This window comes from Asterias rubens, chromosome 5 (assembly GCF_902459465.1).
Source record: "Asterias rubens chromosome 5, eAstRub1.3, whole genome shotgun sequence".
NCBI classification, from domain to species: Eukaryota; Metazoa; Echinodermata; class Asteroidea; order Forcipulatida; family Asteriidae; genus Asterias; species Asterias rubens.
In genome coordinates this window covers 12804489-12824240 of record NC_047066.1, presented here as the reverse complement: position 1 = coordinate 12824240, position 19752 = coordinate 12804489, and the positions used below count along the sequence as shown (strand labels likewise).

The window sequence follows — 19752 nt, the reverse complement described above, 5'->3', positions numbered from 1 at the left end:
ATGTGATTATCTGTAAAGTTTTCACCTGCTCTGGAAAACAAAAACTAGCAAGACCCAAACTTAGGACCCATTGAGGGACCGATATACACGCTTCACGACTAGACTCTGTTTAAAGCCGTTTCTGACAACGTGTTATCAACAGCTCTCACTTTGCTCGTTAAAAGAAAACACGAGCGTGGCAATGGAACAGAATACCCGTTTCCCGCTGAAATTACCAGAGGAAACCCACCATGTAAAATTTGGGCTATTATTATACCATGGGTGTTGTTACAGCAGATAACCAAGAGAGTCACAAATCACATAAAAAACACACCAAATAACACAATTTTGTTGACAGAAATTAGTGTTATTTTAAAGGCAAATTATACCGCCCTTGGTTTTTTTGAACATTCGATTGTTTTAAAGGCTGTGGACACTATTGGTAATTGTTAAAGACCAGTCTTCTCACTTGGTGTATCTCAACATATGCATAAAATAACAAACCTGTGAAAATTTGAGCTCAATTGGTCGTCGAAGTTGCGAGATAATAATGAAAGAAAAAAACACCCTCGTCGCACGAAGTTGTGTGCGTTTAGATGGTTGATGTCGAGACCTCATAAACTTGAGGTCTCGAAATCCAGTTCGTGGAAAACTACTTCTTTCTCGACAACTATGTCACTTCACAGGGAGCCGTTTCTCACAATGTTTTATACCATCAATCTCTCCCCATTACTCGTCACCAAGTAACGTTTTACGCTAATAATTATTTTGAGTATAGTTACCAATAGTGTCCACTGCCTTTAATCCTTGTGTATACAACATATAAAAATATTCGTTTCTAAAGGTGGTCGCGTTTTTTAGAAATCGCCAAAAATCAGGGGCGATAATGTCCACGAGGGAAAACAAATCCGTAATTGGAAAACAAAATCTGAGAATCGTTACTGAAAGGAACGTTTCTAAAGATTCAATGGGCGTAGAAGTTTATTTATAGTTTTTGCGTAACCACAATTTACTTCGAAGTGAACAATTTCTTTAAAGTTTAACACTATATACCGAAAGCTGCCTTGGATTCTAAAACCAAAGATGTTCTTTTCATGGCCACTTATGCATAATGTATGCTTTCCCTTTTACACGCGGTGTATATTTTTAAATCACCTGTACGGTATCTTTGGTGCAATTTTTAACGCATTTTTTGTTATTTTTACACTTTATATTATTCACTTGCATTAATAAGGCCCTATTTATTTGGTAATTGTATTCATCGATATTTAAAATTGTACTGCATATAATTATTGTTACTCAGCAGTTGGTTTGACTTTTATTCAGTGTACATTAAGTTACATAAAGTTTTTGCTTTGTATACAGTTCGTGGGAAACAACTCGGTCATATCGATGTGTTCAGTTTTAATCAGTTTAATGTTGAATTTGCATCGATTTCTTTGCGTGTATTAATAAATACAGTTGAATTAAATTTAACGTCTGGACTACAGTTCTTCAAAGGGCGTCGCTACTAAAATTGTTTGAAGGCGTATCCAAAATGGCGACTAGGGCTGTTGCTAAAGGTTTTGCTAAGGACGCGTCCTATACGTCAACGTACGATGACGCATACATCTAGCCGTAGCCGTATCTGTAGGCGCTATTCGGATACGGTCTAACAATAACTCTCCAAAGCTCTTGAACTAGTAATTTTGTATGGTCCCTGTTTTTTGGGAGTAATTACCAATAAGGTATACCTCCTTTTAAAATACCAAAATGCAGTGATAAACGACTATAAGAAATTGGTCTACCTGGTGAGATATCTCAGCTCTAGATTGGCAAAGGTATAGGGTTCGAATCCCACCCGAGTGCGGTCTGTGATTTGTGTTCACGGAACTCGTGAAAGTAACTAAGAAGGCCCATATAATGATTACACACATCGGTGTAGGAGTAATACGACCATAATAAGCTAAGGTGTGTTAAAACAAACGAAAAAAGACAAATGACATAATCCAGACACCACAAAACAAATGTACATGTATAAACATACAGATGTCATGCGTAGGAGATTAACAAACGTTTAAATGACATGCGTGAGAGATTCAAAAATAGGCAATATTAATTATTTGATAACCCTAGGTTCATTAGCAGCAACTGCAGTTCCCTTTTGAAATGAAACAACTATAGGCTTACATCCGCTTACAAACTTGTGGTTCACACAGGAGTTTAGTTTTAAAAGCAATTGAACGAATATAGCCTGTACAGTACGCGAAATTAAGAACAATAATTAAGCTTTAAAATAATCTGGACGACCAATATTACGGGGATACCTTCAGTTTATCGTTTTGCAAGAAACACAAACAACGAAGATTTACAGGAAAAGTTCAGACTTTCAATAACAAACTCACAGCAAGGGACTGAAGTGAACACGCAAATACAAAAAGTATCACACCTTTAAAGGGCAAACATTAATCATAGAAAACTGAAGCACAACAAAACACACTTCGTCTTTACGACGACTACCAACCATGCAGTGTGGCAGGTGAAAGTCCTCCTTTTATATTCACACAAAGAAAGAAAAAAAGACACAAAGAAAGAAAAAAGTGGATATCGTATGCTTCTAGAAGAGACGCGTAGATCCGTTGTGCGTTCTAAAATAACGTTCCGACTCGTGATAAGAAAATTATTTCCGGTAAATTGTTGAACTCGTTTTTGCAAAAACGTACAGCACCTATCGGCAAGAGATATTTTGAAGATTTCTACTGTCATTATTTTTAAATACCGTCTACGCTTAATGAACATGTGTGGCTGTGTGTTTGAACAAAATGTGCCCTAACTCTTTCAAGGTGAATATCTACTGATGCTCGATGTCACTGGGAATAATGAGTTTTAATACAAATTAAACACTCATAGACAACAAAGGATTATGAAATATAAAAATACAACTCGCAATTGGATTTATTAAATTCAATATCGAGCTTTTTTGCTTCTCTGTGTATAGAATGTACTAAATGCAAGCTTTATGTTACAATATTAAAACATTATTGATCTAGAGGACTACAAAAACTATTGATCTAGAAATTTAATTGCTACAACTGAGGCCAAGTCTTTCTTAAAACAGTTCTCTTGAATATCATTCATTGAGTATCAAATACATGTAGTTTAAGTCTAGCAGTAGACATATCAACATTTTTTTTGTTAAGCTTGTAACTTTTGAGAGATGCTTACTCACTCTCATTTTAATAGTTGTGCATTTCGCGACACCCCCAAAAGTTTCCACGCGGCCATGTGATGTAAAAATAGGCCTGTCCCTCTATAAGCACCTCCCTAGTGAATTCTGACCACACTGCTTTGAAAATATTCTATTACAAAATCGCACATAAGCTAATCAGGTTTTATCTGTTTACTAGGCATACACAATTGAACAAACTAAGTACAGTGTATAAACAGTGTTCTATATATTGAGCAATCCAAATTTAAAAATAAAACACTCAAACTGAATGTTTTAGCAGATTGAGCCAGCAACCATACTCAAAAGAACAATACAGATACATATATGTATATATTTACGTGAATTAAAAAATAAAGTAAAAAAATTAAAAAAATGTATATGCGAGCCCATTAAACAAATTTGATGCAAATTTAATGCAAACTCACGTGAGAAAAATTGTTTGCTTAAAAAAAGGCTTTAAAAACCCATAACATTTGATGCAGGATTTAAAAACAGCATCATCTAATAGGGAAATATCTACAGCTGATAAGAACTCAAAATTAAACTAATTTAAAGGTTAAAACAATTCTGAAACTGTTATACCAAAATGTTGAACTAATAAAATCCATATGTTCATCTTCAGTTGCATAACTTCAAACTCTGCAATCATTTCGTGAACAGAATTTACTTCAGGAGTGTATTAGTGTCCGGCTGCAGATACACATCAGATGATGTAGAAAGTGGGCGAATGGAGTAAGCAGGTGGTGGATTTGCACCCATGTAAGCCGGGTTGTCATACCCAGCTTTGTCTCCCTTGCTTTGCAGCTGGCTGAAAGCCATGTCATTGGGAGTGGCATAGGGGTTCTCACTTTTGGGTCGCTCCTGCTTCACACCCCCCTCTGCACCCCCGGTTGGCACTCCCTGAACGGTGTCATAATTAGCGTTGTACGCTAGACCAGCAGTGGAGAAGCGAGAGTTGTAGATGTGATCAGGAGTGGGCACACCACCGTCCTGCTGCCCAGGCTGGTTTCGAGGTCTGGTAAAAAGAAAAGAAAAACCATATGTTCATAAAGTAACTTCATAATACATAGGCAAGTTGAAGGACATTATTAGGTTGAAAAGACCAAGTTAGTATAAGTCTTTAAAAGAAAGTCATTCTACTTAAAGGCAGTGGACACTATTGGTAATTACTCAAAATAATTATTAGCATAAAACCTTACTTTGTAACGAGTAATTGGGAGAGGTTGATAGTACAAACCATTGTGAGAAACTGCTCCCTCTGAAGTGGAGTAGTTTTCGAGAAAGAAGTAATTTTCCCCGGATTTGATTTCGAGACCTCAAGTTTAGAATTTGATGGTCTCGAAATTAAGCATCTGAAAGCACACAACTTCGTGTGACAAGGGTGATTTTTTCTTTCATAGTTATCTCGCAACTCCAATGACCAATCGAGCTCAAATTTTCACAGGTTTGTTATTTTATGCATATGTTGAGATACAGCAAGTAAGAAGACTGGTCTTTGACAGCTACCAATAGTGTCCACTGGCTTTAATCAACTTATGTATAACAAGTTGATCATAAAACTTCTGTTATTTACATTTAGTTCTGATGCCTAACAGTCAGCCTTATTATACCAATACACATCCTCACAGCACTTCCCAAGCACAGACCAACAGTTTGCCTTGTTACTAATAATAAGATCTTTTATAGCGCATTTCACAGTAACCTTCTCAATGCGCGTTCCATTAGTGCCCTGCAGCTGATTTCACGAAACGCTAGGATTAACCCTCGAGTTAGGACGAGTAACTTTTCCTAACTTAGGATTAATCTCAAGGTCTGCATGCTACAGTGCAGGGTTGGGAATCGACCCAAGTCCTAAGATTAATCTTAAGTTACATGTAGGAAGAGTTTAATGAAATCGCCAGCTGGTCATTGGGCCACTAACATTCCTTAAATCTTTCTCAGCTCCCTTCGGAGTAAACAACGTGGGCAACCTTTTAGCAGTCCATAGACTTTTTCATACACAATCAACCTGTACCCATTTACGTGTGTACCCCTGGGTGAAGAGAAGCAATTAAGGAGCAATCAAGGACACACGTTTTACAACCAAGATGCAAAGCCAGACTCTTTTGACTTAAAGGGAAGGTACATGTTAGGTAATAACTCAAAACAAATATTAACTTAAAAACTGACTTGGTAACAAGCATTGGAGAGCGGTTGAAACAATAAAACATTGTGGGAAACGACTCCCTCTGAAGTAATGTAGTTCTTGAGAAAGAGGTAAATTCTCACTAAAATAATAAAAGACTTCTAGCTAGAAGTCTTATTCTTATCTGAAAGCACACAATTTTGTCCAACAAGGGTGTTTTTTCTTTCATCATTTTCTTGCAACTTCGAAGACCAATTGAGCTCAAATTGTCACAGGTTTGTTATTTTATGCATATGTTGAGATACACCAAGTGAGAAGACTGGTATTTGACAATTACCAATAGTGTACCTTCCCTTTAACTACCAGAACTTGAATTCGATGCTCTTAACCTCTTGGCCAGGACCCCCTAAATTTCAAACTGCAAACCCATACCTTCGTTTTCGGATGACCTTGAACATGATGACGGCCACGATCAGAATAATTACAACGAGAAGAATAATTCCAAGTGGTAATCCAACAACCAGTCCTGTGGATTGAGCACCTGTTGGGCACACAATCAAATAAATACCTCAATCAAAAACAACTGTAATTTACTCAAAATTGTGTAACAAAATAACAAAGAGAGAAGAATTTATACAAATATAATTTTCACAAATGATACAAAAAAAAAAACTGTTACAATGGTATCAGTACACAATGTTTCCAAACTGTGGGTTGTATCTTCAGCCTCTCAACTTACCTTTTGTACCAGGTCCATCGACATCATTTCCTAAAATAAATAAAAAAGAGAAATTTCTGTAGCTGTTGCAATCGATACACACAAGAAGGTATTCGTGCGGTAACATTTTTTGTCCAATCAATTTGTCAAATTTAGACAGAATTGTTGCCTGATTTTAAGCCATTGTGCGAGTGAATAATGTCACAAATCAACTTTGAAAAACATCAAACAATGATTAATTTAATTTGACTTGAGCATTGAACACTGTATCTGACTATATCCATGATTCAGAACAGACACAAATCAAATGGACTTGAGATAATGTCTGAAACCTTTAGGAAAAAACCACAAATAATAGGTTTGCACATAGAGACGGTATTCAGTACAAACAATAATGGTGTTTTACCTCCCTCGCAGTTATCACCAGTGTAACCTGTTATGCATTTGCATTTGGTTTTGCCATTCCCTATTGGATAGCAGGTACCACCGTTAAGGCAAGCTACATCAGCACAACTGACATCTGTATTGGAAGTAGAAAAATCAATCAGGTTATATTATTAGTCAATCTTCCATCACATGGGTGTAGTACTATAAATGAGCTTTTAATTTATAGAATAGCAAACAACACATCAATCATACTTAAAATTATTGTTTTTGCCATTTACGTGTAAACAAATGCAGGGCTTTAAAAAAAAAATTGATAATAAAATAGGTACATGTAGGACTACACTAGGAGAGCTTTAGAATCAATCTGTAATTAAACGCCTTTACTTTCACAAACACATTATTTGAAAGACATACACAATTGCAAAATACAAGAGAGTTAAGCCTCAACTGAATTGCAGAAATATAAGAGACTAGGCCTTCTACACATTTGAACAATGCAACTTTTAGAATAAAGTCCGCAATTGCAGAACACAATAGAATAAACATAATTGAAACGAGCAAGAGGATATTGAAAAAAAAAAACTAGAATATCAATACTTGAATAATATGAGAATACACAATATTGCAGAATTAAAGGAGCACAGGCTGGTGAGCAGTATCAAAGTACTAATAAATATATACATATTCTTAAAGCAACAGCATTATAATAATTGATGAATACAAGAAAAGGTACATAAATTCACAATTCATTGAGGATATACAACTGCAGAAAGAGGGGGGAAAATGACAAGAAAGAAAATTATACACAATATTCTGAATGCATGTGATTAAGCGCATATAATAATGGCAGAGTACAAGAAAATAATTTCACAAATGCAGAATTCATGAGAATATACACCTTGCAGAATAAAGAAGCTGATTCAAAACTACAGCAAGAAAGAGAAAAGTTGTAGAGTACAAAAAAATATACACATATTCTGAAAGAAAATGCATAATATAATTGCAGAATACAAGAAAATATGCACAAATGCAGAATACATGAGAATATACACATTGCAGAATAAAGGAGATTCAAAATTGCAGAAAGAAAGAGAAAAGTTGTAAAGTACATTTACAACAAAATATTCACATATTCTAAAAGCAAAAGCATAACATAATTGCAGAATACAAGAAAGTATGCACAAATGCAGAATACATGAGAATATACACATTGCAGAATAAAGGAGCTGATTCAAAATTACATCAAGAAAGAAAAAAAGTTGTAAAGTACAACAAAATATTCACATATTCTGAAAGCAAAAGCATAATATAATTGCAGAATACAAGAAAGTATGCACAATGCAGAATACATATTTGTTTTATACACATTGCAGAATAAAGGAGATTCAAAATTGCAGAAAGAGAAAAGTTGTAAAGTACAACAAAATATTCACATATTCTAATTGTGAGAATACAAGAAAGTATGCACAAAGAAAGAATACATGAGAATATACACATTGCAGAATAAAGGAGCTGATTCAAAATTGCAGAAAGAAAGAGAAAAGTTGTAAAGTACAACAACAAATACACATGTTGTTCTTCTCAGAACAAACATTCCTAAAACAAGGGAGATATCCACGTGGAGTTACCGCAAACCTCTCTTGTTACATACAGTTAAACATATTCAAATGAAAACAGGTTGATGCTATTTAACATCAAAAGTGAAAACAGTCTTTGTCATCACTTTACATCTGCAATACGAAGGGTACAGGGACTGCATCCCTCAAGCCATGAATATTTTATACAATTTTACAGAACTCACGTGTTTCACATGTTGAGCCAGAGTAACTGGGCAGGCAAGTGCATTTAACAACTGCAGACTCAACTCGACATGCACCTCCGTTAAGGCATGGATTTGTCAGACAGAGGTTTGCTGCAAATAGAAAGTTAAAGGTGGGAAATAATTATCTGAGTCTAATCACACTATTAGGCATCTCTGGAGAGGCCACACAACTATAAATTTGCTAGGTATACGTACATTATGACACTTATTAAAGGCAGTGGACACTATTGGTAATTACTCAAAATAGTTATTCGCATAAAACCTTAATTGTTAACAAGTAGCGGGGAGCTGTTGATATTATAAAACATGGCGAGAGACGGCTCCCTCTGAAGTAATGCAGTTTTCGAGAAAGAAGTAATTTTCCACGTATTTGATTTCGAGGCCTCTGATTTAGAATTTGGGGTCTCGAAATCAAGCATCTGAAAGCACACAACTTTGTGTGACAAGGGTGTTTTTTCTTTCTTTATAATCTCGCAACTTCGATGACCGATTGAGCTCAAATTTTCAAAGGTTTGTTATTTTATGCATAATGTTGAGATACACCAAGTGGGAAGACTGGTTATAGACAATTACCAATAGTGTTCAATGTCTTTAACAGCAAAATACACAAAATGAAAATAAAATACAAACAAAATCTTGAAAGGTAAAACATACAACTCATAAATAGATATTAATAAATAAATGAAAATGGGGGGAAAAAGAAGTTTGTTTTCAATAGACAAAACAGAAAATATTGTTGATAGTTTTTTTTTATAAAGACGTACAGAGGCCATGGGTGGGGCGATGTGATAAACAAACAATTTGTACTAAAAAAAAAACCCCCACAAACTTTATGTAGTAACTAATTTCATGTACATGTAACACTTAAAATAATGCAAACAATAGTTAATGTCCTGACGTTTCGACGCTAGCAGAGTCTTTCTTAAAATAATATAAGCTTTTTCTTCTGACATGTCTGAAATACACTTAATTAGAACTTTGGCAATGGCCCAATTTCATAAAGCTGTTCAAGCAGAAAACACTTCTTCAAGATGTTTTTCCCGCAAACCAAAAAGTCAACTGAAAGCTCATTTGAACTATCATTCTAGAAGATAATTTACTTCTGTAAAGCAGGTTTTTGTTTGTGCTCACACACAGACTTTATGAAATTGGGCCTTGCTTTTTTTCCAGTGTTAGTTTTTTTTCCCTTGGCCTTTAAGAATCAGTTACAACTGGACTCTCAGTTCTTGGCTACAAAAAAAATAATAAAAACCAGTATTACATAACGCTTGTCTAAAAGTGCTTCCAACATTTTGTTTGTCCCTCAACAGCTCAGCTCCCTCAACAAATATTCACTACTCATCAGCCAAATCAATCACGAGAACCATCCCTGCCCTCATCACAGGTACACAATTACCTCTGGGTGGAGAGAAGCAATTACAGTTTATTGTCTTGCTCAAGGACACATGTGTCACTCGACCAGGAATCAAACCCACTTTCGTTGAACAAAAACATCAGAGCTTAAGTTTGGTGTTCTTCTCCGAAGAACTCCAGCTACTTGAAAGTACTCAAAGTAAGTGCAACTTTGCCTCCCTCCATCCCTTATATTATAAGTATGATAAACTCACCTGTTTCACAGTTTCTACCAGTGAATTCCTTGGGACATGTACATTTTGTCCTGCCACCTCCAAAGGCTATGCATGTGCCGCCATTCAAACATGTTACACCAGAGCAATCAATGTCTACATGTGGAAAAATAAAGTAACTCAATAAAAACCAGCACATGTGAATATACGCCTTGCACAGATGTCACACCAGCAACCATCTGCACCTTGTCTGGAAAAATTTAATAAAAACCTGAACATACCCCCTCCCTTTGGTCAGTGGCATGCCAGTGTGGGGGAGTACCTTAGTCATATAACCCTCACCAAAAATCTTTAGAAAATTTAAAAATGTACTCCGCACTTGTAGAATAAATAGCAAGACCAGTAGAGGGAGATGTACCTGGCAAGTAGGCACTTACATGGTGTTACCACACAGTAGGCACTTACATGGTGTTACCACAAACCAATATTTATATTGACACCTCAGCATGCAATGCCCCGTTGATCAAATCCCATTACTCTTTTGGTTTACTTACGAGTTTCGCATCTGACACCAACAAAAGCTGGTAGGCATGCGCATTCAGCCTCTCCAGTAATACTATTGGGGGAACAACCTCCACTATTGAGACATGGGTTTGACATACAGCCACTCTCTGCAAACCAAAATTTGTACATGCATGTATAAAACCGTTTTTAAAAATATTGAATTTTATAATTTTTTTATACAATGTTTACTGGATGATGTGATATTTGGACATGTACATGTAGCAATCTCAAATGAATTGCCTCATACTCTACATGTTACAGAGTAGGAAATCGTCACCTCCAGGGTCAGACGCAGATTGGTCATTTTTGCAGGCTGGAACCACCCTCTGGAATGACTAAACGTTTCAAATGTGAACATTTTTGTACTTATACTTTTAAAATTAGATTGAAAACTAGCTTGTTTAATATGGCATATCTGTAATTGTTCTTTGGCATGCACCTCACCCAACAAATAGTGCTTGCACAATATTACCAAAATGTCTATGGTTGAATTCCTCCATACCTATATATTGTACATGTTTTTGAAAGCATACTCTTAATAGATAAACACTTTAAAAAATACTTACGTGTTTCACATGTTGGGCCAAAATAATTGGCCAAGCAAGTGCATCTGAATGACGCCTGGTCAGATTGACAAACACCTCCGTTAAGACACGGATTTGACTGACAGAGATTCGCTGAAATTAATAAAAGAGTTGGAAATCTAAATTAATTTCCATTTGAGCTAAGTTAGGGAAAGAAAAGTCAGTGGACTGGTGGAAAACCTACTACTTAGGTTGGGTAAACATAACAAAAAATTAAGACCCTTATATCGCAGCACTTAATTAAGGAAACAGTACAGACTATAGTCTTCACAGTTGGTGTGTCTCATCATATGCATAAAATAACAAACCTGTGAAAATTTGAGCTCAATCAGTAATCGAAGTTGCGAGATAATAATGAAAAAAAAAAAAAAAAAAAAACCATGTAACACGAAGTTGTGTGCGTTTAAATGGTTGATTTAAACACCTCAAATTCTAAATCTCAGGTCTCGAAATCAAATTAGTGGAAAATTACTTCTTTCTCTATGTCACTTCAGAGTGAGCCATTTCTCTCAATGTTTTATACTATCAACCTCTCCCCATTACTCGTTACCAAGAACGGTTTTAGGCTAATAATTATTTTGAGTAATTACCAACAGTGTCCTCTGCCTTTAAAAACATGTACACCAATAATGAACTTTCAAACTGTCTTAGAGAAAAAAATAAGGACAATTACTTCTTTTTCACAACTTGCAAACATGTACAGTTGGATTGGAGACTACAACATTCCTTAAACAATTCAACATTTTGGATAAAAGTACATATAGTTTTCCATCAGGAAAAAAAATCCCCATAAACATTGTTTGCAAGTTCATTTAGATAATGTGATTAAAAAAAGATCAAGAGGTTGAGATACATGTAATGCAAGCCCAATTTTCAAATGAAAAAGTAAGGTTTCAAAAGATCACCGATAGAAAACGAGTATACTCACGTGTCTCACAGTTTACACCAATGAAGTCACTTCCGCAGATACATCTTGCCCCGCCACTTCCATCGGATAAGCATGTTCCGCCATTCAAACATGTTACACCAGAGCAATCAATGGCTATTATATTAATAAATAAAATAACTAAATAAATAACCAGTTAACAACTCTTGTGATGTCACAAATTCAATATACCCCAGTTTGGGGATTGGATAAGGAGTACTCTTAGTATATACATTGTAATGTACGTCCATTTAGACAGTGAGGCTATCCTATTTGGTATAACTAAAACATTGTGAAGTGCTCTTAATCTCATTCTTCTTAAACCATCGACTGCGCTATTGAAAATGGATTTAAAATGCTTCTGTACTTTGGAAAAGTACCTCGCTAATGATTCTACTGTGAAATTCCACCAAAAATGATTCCTTCAAATTATGTGTCAAGGTTAAGTTTTGTTTTATAAAACATTGTTCAACTTTATATCTTGTTTAACTATCGTGCCTGTTCGGCATGTTTGTGAAGTGAGGAGTAGTTGTAAGTTTAAGACACTGGACATCTTTGCTAGTTGTCAAAAATACGTCTTCTCACTTGGTGTATCTCAACAAATACAATACAATAGCAAACCTGTAAAAATTTGAACCGAATTGGTTGTTGAAGATGCAAGATAATAAAGAAAGAATAAACACCCTTTCTACTGATGCTTGATTTTGAGACCTCAAAATCGAATTTTTAGGTCTCAAAGTCAAATTCTTGGAAAATTACTTCTTTCTCGAAAACTACGTTACTTCATTGGGAGCCGTTTCTCACAATGTTTTAAGCTATCAACCTCTCCCCATTACTCGTAATCAAGTAAGGTTTTATGCACAAAATTATTTTGAGTAATTACCAAAAGTGTCCACTACTGCCTTCAAATAAAAAATGTCCTGGTGACAAAATAAATAAAATCAATATATACTTACTTGTTTCGCATCTGCGACCGGCAAAAGCTGGTTGACAACTACATTCAGCCGCTCCAGTATCAAAATTTGGGTAACAATACCCGCCATTAAGACATGGAGATGAGCTACATTCATTTTCTACAAAATATAAAAATACAAATAACTTGAAGTTTTCAATTTGATTGCATTATCAAAAATATAGAAAAATCTTTCGAATTCACAATCAATGCAAATATATCTATATGGAAATTAGCTCCAGCCATAACTGTCTGGAATTAGTCAGACAGCACAAATTATACATAAGGAAATAACAACAATGTTCTACTTCAGTGTTTGCCTTAAAATGACTGGAATAAGGAATGAAATAAGAAACCTGTGGGGAATGGGCTCTATGAAATTGGGTTTTATTTATAGCTGAAAGAGAGCACACAACAACTTTATGTTGACTTATCTTAAACACTTTTGCCATTATGTCCAAATCTAAAAATAACTCACAATGGAGAAACAACCTGTTGAATAAAAACATCAAGTATTGTGATTGACACAAAATGGTCCAAAATTAACCCCAACAATCATTTTGAGTAATTATGTCCATTGCGCAGGTGTAGATGTCAACTTGTTCCTAGATGAAGCTTTGTAAAGGTTCCTGCGCCAGGAGTGTCACCTATGATGTGACAGACATGGCGCATTAGTTTAATTTTTTATTAAAAACATGAAAAGAGACGTTCCAACGTGATAATATCCTGATTGATGGAAAAGGGGGAATGCAGAAACAATAAGGGACTTTCGGAACGCTTGGTGGCAGCAGACTTACTAGGTAAAATCCATTGTTCTTGATTATGTGCGTGTTCTCAGAACTACGTAAACAAAGGACAAATACCTGGTAAGTCTCCTGCCACCTTGCGTTCCAAAGTCTCCTATTGCAGTATACTCACGATGTTCACAGAACTGCCCAAACCAGTCTGAATCGCAAATACAGTAATATGAATACCTATAGTTGTCATAGCAAGAACCACCATTCATGCAGGGGTTTGAAGCACATGCATCCTCTGTTAGGATTGAACACATCATTCAACAACAATATTAGGCACTAATTAAATGCTCAAAATTAGAGAGGTTTCTATTAAACCTCTTTCTGTAGTGTTACCACTATCCTGATACTGCAAAGAGACAACCAAGGGGATTGCCTCATTGCCCCATAGTCACTACATGTGTGCCCTTGAAATTCTCCAGTAGAAAGTAATTTCCTGATAGGGTGCCATGGAGAAAATGCCTTGGTGCCCTTGCCCTTTAATAACCGAAGCATACAGGCCTGGTGACCGCGTTACCATTATCCTAATGTTAACTAATCTATGCAACACTGAACTTTACCCTGAGGGTCTTAATGATGGGGTTGAACATTAGCAAAAAGACATTGTATTAAAATGGATTGAATCGTTGAAGAAGTTGAGAAAGTATGCAGATTAACCCTTTTCAGCACTTTCTCAAAAATGAAATTGGCTGGGGCTTAAAGGAACCTGTTGCCTTGGAGCGACCGAGTTGGTCTATAAAAAGCGTTTGTAACCATTTGTTATAAAATACATATGATTGGAAAGATGTTTTAAAAGTAGAATACAATGATCCACACAAATTTGCCTCGAAATTGCGTGGTTTTCCTTTTACTTTGCGAACTAACACGATCAGCCATTTATGGGAGTCAAAAATTTGACACCCATAAATGGCCGACCGTGTTAGTGGACGAGGTAAAAGGAAAACCAGGCAATTTCGAGGCATGTTTTTGCGGATCATTGTATTCTACTTTTACAACATCTTTCTAACCATATGCATTTTATAACAAACGGTTACAAACGCTGTTCAAAGACCAACTCGACCGATCCAAGGCAATGTGTTCCTTTAATCAAATGGTAAGATTAGCATACTGAACCTACGTGATATACTTTTCAGTGTTGTTAATATTAATAATAATAATAATAATAACATTCTGTTTTTATTAGCGCTATATTCACCATGTCTCAAAGTGCTTCCAAAGTTATTACCCCTGATCACTGGGCCATTTCATTCCTTAAACAATCTCAGCTCCCTGGGAAGTATACAGCCTGGGTGCCGCCAAAAATGTAGCGCACTTAGCTAAACCAACCAGAACCATCTCTGCCCTCACAAGTACCCAAGTACCCATTTACCATTGGGTCGAGAGAAGCAAAGTGTCTTGCTCAGGGACACAAGTGTCACGACCGGAGTTTGAACCCACACTCTGTGCTCTGATATCCGCTCGGCCACCACACCCCACAAGACTTATAGTTTGCTCAGTGATTTTTTTTTTGCTAAGGCCATACACATATCTATGTTGGTCACTTCAACCAATTATATATTGCATTGCCACCAGACCTTTCAAAACAAATACCTACACAGCCAGTTAGGCCTACATAGTGTAAGAAACAACATACACTTTTGAAATGGCCGTCTATAAATTATATGATTCTGGGGAAAAGGTTTATATGTATGGATAGCTTATGGACTGAACTTTCATATAAACACCAACAAGTTTGATAATATTTCCTGCGCTACCTAACTTTCGTACCCTTGACAAAAGTGAGCGATGCTCACCCAAGCATGAATTATTTCCAGACTTCCTGGTGTCATCTGAAAGTTGAGTCCATAAGCTATCCATACATATAAACCTTTACCCAAAGAACCATACATTTTTTGTTCGGCAGCCCATTCGAATGTGTATAGTTTTTTTTAGACACGCGGTAAATTCATCTGCTTTATAGTTCACAAATCCACTTGGATTGATGCATTGTATTTCCAAAATGCGTCTAATAATAATAATTACAATTCTGTAATATTGCAAGTTATTTTATTTTATTTAAAAACTTGCTGGGTGTTCGAGATGCAGTAACCGCCCCCCCCCCCAAAAAAAAAAAAAAATGAAAATGAGAATCTGTGACATGAGATAAGTTTTGAGAAGAGATTTGAATTTTGTGGTTCACAGACAAGATCTAGGATTAAGTGGTAGAGAGATCTACATGTACTTACCCAGTTCTGTTTCGCATTCGACACCAGTGAAGCCAGGCAAACAAGTACAGAATGCCTCACCATAGCCACCATAGAAGTAGTAATCACTAAAACAATAACCCCCATGCTGACAATCGAGATCATCACAAGGATCGCTTACTTCTGCAATCAATCATAGTTATATCCATAGTAACTAAAATACTCACTGTAGTGTTTACCTCAAATTATTCACATTAAATGGGAATCAAACAGCAGTGCCTAATAACATCACTTTTATGATCGTTATCCAAATGCTGCCAAAGGGCTTCGCTACCTTTTGACATGTTTCTACCATCGTATACAGCAATTAGCTTTAAACCAAATCCTTTTTATGGTTTACACAGTAAATGTTTTATTTTTCTGTCTGATTTATTTAACTGGGGCTAGAAACTTTTACGTACCCGTTTCACAGTGAACTCCCGTCGATCCATAATTACAAGAACAATGTGGAGAACCATCGTAGTAGGTGTAACAATATCCATCATTGCAATTGAAACTATCACATAGATCAGTAACTTCTTTAAAAGGGAACAGAAAAACAATTACAATTAATTTTTTATGTACTTTTGGTAATACATGTATCTTAATATATCAAGATTATGTAGGTAAAACAACCATTATGAAAAAAAATTATATTATATTTCATAAAAAAATACAAAAAAATTATAAATAAAATTGATTGTACATGTATAGACCGATCCAGGCGCGCAAGTGCTGGGCGCCGCCATGCGCTGCGCGCCATTGCTGGGGTTTCTTTGTGCCTAGTTTTGTGCACAAAGACACAAGAAAATCGTTTTCCTTTTCACTTTTTATGGGAATTTAATGTCTTCCTCGATCATCTATGAAATTTCCGTGATATGGCTGATTGATATAACAACGTATTACAATCTTGATAATTTGTTTTAATTAAGCAGAAAGTAAAATACTGAAATTCTGACAAACTACCTTGCCGATGTACCGCATTAGCTACTTTTATGCAGTTTCCGCGTGTTTGACCCCTAACTCCCCTAAGACAAGCACTTTTTCAAGATGATTCGGCTTATATTTTGTCGTAAATTTTTGTGGTCAGTGATCTACATTGGTATTATCATGATGTCCTGTTAAGGAAATTGTGTTATTCGTTGAGGAAAACATTTAATTTCCATAAATAGTAAAAAGAAACATGATTTCCTTATGTCTTTGTGCACAAAACTTGGCACATGTGCACCCCTGCAATGGCGCGCGGTGCTAAACATTTGCGCGCCCGGTGTGCGTCGGATTGGTCTATAGGGTTGGAAATACACCTCGGCGACTAGTGCGACTAGTGTCATAGTTGCGATTTTTTATTGCTTCTTGGTTAATCGTGACATCCTGTTGAATGAACCAGACATCGGTAAAACAATCCTTTAATATTTTCAACAAGAACTTTACAATATTGCGCATGGGGCAAACATGATGCAATGCATCTCGTGAATTAAAAATTATTCAGAAATACCTCAGACAGTTTCGCTATTCCTATTGGTGGAGAGCGCGTCACGTGGGTATGTATAAATGTTTGTTTATGGCCGGTAAAAAGTGTTCAAACATGGGCGTGACACGTGAGCTTTGCACATGTGCTTATAAGACAGTTTCTTCATTCCTATTGGTCGAGAGCAACGGTGGGACAGTTGTGCCACATCACGCGATATGCGCAACGTGCACAGCATTCCCTTATAAGGAGTTGTTTACCCGAGGACGGCGGAGGGCCTTACCATTTCTTAGCTGGAGGGGTGTTTTGTTGAAAGAAATCATTGAACAATTATTATTTTTTTATTTATTTTACTTTTTGACCAAAATTTTTGATATTTTTTGACCGAAAAGGTATTTATGAATGGGAATCAAAGTGTGTTGAATCGGTTTTCAACTAGTGGTTTAAACCCACCAAGGCCTGGTTCTTGATAATTTACCTCGACTTCGTCTCGGTAAAATTATCAAGAACCAGGCCTCGTTGGGATTAAACCACTAGTTAAAAACCTCTTCACCACACATTGATTCGACTAGTGTCGAAGTCACAACTGTTTGAGGTGCGACTACAAGTAGTAACATTCACTCTTCATTCAGAGGTTGTGCTTAAAGCTATAGGGAACTATTTTTCTTTTCGATACTTCATTGTTTGGATTCCTTTACCTGTTTCACATCTCAATCCAATCCAACTGTCAGGACAAATGCAACTCGTTTCCGACCCATAGTAGGATATACAATAGCCTCCATTCAAACACTGTGTGTTGTCACATGGGTCCGATATTTCTAAAGTGAAGAGCGAAACATATGCAACATATATTATTATAAGTATGCAACAAAGTTTCCAAATAGACCAGTCAAGGCTAAATAAATATTCACACATTTTTGCAACCACTTGTTTCCCCAGTGCATTACTTTAAAGGCAGTGAATACTTTTGCTAATTACTCAAAGTAATTTTTTCGCATAAAAACTTAATTGGTAATGAGTAATGGGGAGAGGTTGAGATTATAAAACATTGTGAGAAACGGCTCCCTCTGAAGTAACCAAGTTTGCGACAAAGCAGTAATTTTCCACGAATTTGATTTTGAGACCTGAGATTTAGAACTTCAGGTCTCAAAATCAAGCATCAGAAATTACACAACTTCGTGTGACAAGGGTGCTTTTTCTTTCATTATTGAGCTGAACTTTTTACAGGTTTGTTATTTTATGCATATGTTGACATACAGCAAGTGAAAAGACTGGTCTTTGACAATTACCAATAGTGTCCAGTGTCTTTAACGTGTCAAACTACAAACTAACCCGCATTTTGCGTGTTCAAACGAAAACCTACACATTTTCATTGAAAGTAATTATATTTCAAATTTCAAGCTCAGATGCTAAGAACAACTCATCAAAATTGGTGTGCTGTAAACAAAAGCCCAAACAGAACATACCATGTGAGTAGTAACATTCGATTTGATAATGGCGTGTCATGGCCTACATGTAGCGGTTAAGTGCAACACATTGGGTTAGTCTCATTATCATTGTCTGTGGTGGTAATGTCTTCCAGTAATTCCTGTTTTGGTTATGAATGAATTAATCCCCAGAAGTGATACAAATATGTTTGAGAGCGCCCTCATGCAATAAAAAATACGACGCATTTGGGTTATGATATGCCCCTCCTATTAAGCTATGGTCTCTATCATCCTTACCTGTTTCACAATGCTCTCCAGTGTAGTCATAATCATAACATACGCAGTAAGCTCTACCGAAGCTCAAAAAACACGATCCGCCGTTAAAACAGTGCCAAGAATCACATGAAGCCGTCTCAATCGCTTTGGATAACAAAAATAAGGGTTTATAATAATACTTCCATTGGTAAGCTTGGGCGATATTTTGATATTATTGAAAATTGTGATACCATTTCTTAAACCATACCATATCTTCTAGATTTTTTGTTTTATCAAATTATTGGCAAATCGTGGTTTTTATGAGGGATCACGATGTATTGCCTAATTGAGACGCCTTGCAACCACAAAGGGCTGATAAAAGTCCCAGAACCATACCACAAGATTCCCCAATTGATCCCGAAATGACAGGGTTTCTTTTAAAACAAAACAACATCAAAGTCTTTATAGCTCCTGAGGAGTCACACACAGCTGTCTCAATCGCTTTGGATAAAAAAACAAGGGTTTATATTTATACTTCCATTGGTATCAACGGGGAACCTAACAGATTGCAAAGTTCATGTATATGTAGTCGTAAATTATTGAAAACACAAATTTAGGAAAATGATAAACACCATAAATTTATGAGAGCAGAAAACAATTTTTTTCAACAACTTATTTAGTACATAAAAATAATCAGTAGCAAAATCATGTAAGTATTTGCATATTAAATTAAAAGCAGACTCAGGCGAGTATTTGT

At 36.0% G+C, this 19752-nt stretch overlaps 1 protein-coding gene across 1 annotated transcript in view; it reads right to left on the bottom strand.

The window, feature by feature from the left end:
• Positions 1–2879: 2879 nt before the first annotated feature.
• Positions 2880–19752, bottom strand: part of LOC117290124 (fibropellin-1-like) — a 38945-nt gene continuing 22072 nt past the window's right edge. Inside the window, exons 17-31 of the mRNA XM_033771379.1 lie at positions 19038–19160; positions 18012–18131; positions 16268–16384; positions 15849–15989; positions 13748–13861; positions 12834–12950; positions 11881–11994; positions 10935–11045; positions 10359–10475; positions 9847–9960; positions 8219–8329; positions 6437–6550; positions 6052–6081; positions 5745–5853; positions 2880–4202 (exon numbers count right to left, since the gene is read on the bottom strand). Of these exons, the coding sequence (XP_033627270.1) occupies positions 3851–4202; positions 5745–5853; positions 6052–6081; positions 6437–6550; positions 8219–8329; positions 9847–9960; positions 10359–10475; positions 10935–11045; positions 11881–11994; positions 12834–12950; positions 13748–13861; positions 15849–15989; positions 16268–16384; positions 18012–18131; positions 19038–19160 (1904 nt within the window). The 3' untranslated portion in view covers positions 2880–3850. The remainder of the gene's footprint in view (positions 4203–5744; positions 5854–6051; positions 6082–6436; positions 6551–8218; positions 8330–9846; positions 9961–10358; positions 10476–10934; positions 11046–11880; positions 11995–12833; positions 12951–13747; positions 13862–15848; positions 15990–16267; positions 16385–18011; positions 18132–19037; positions 19161–19752) is intronic.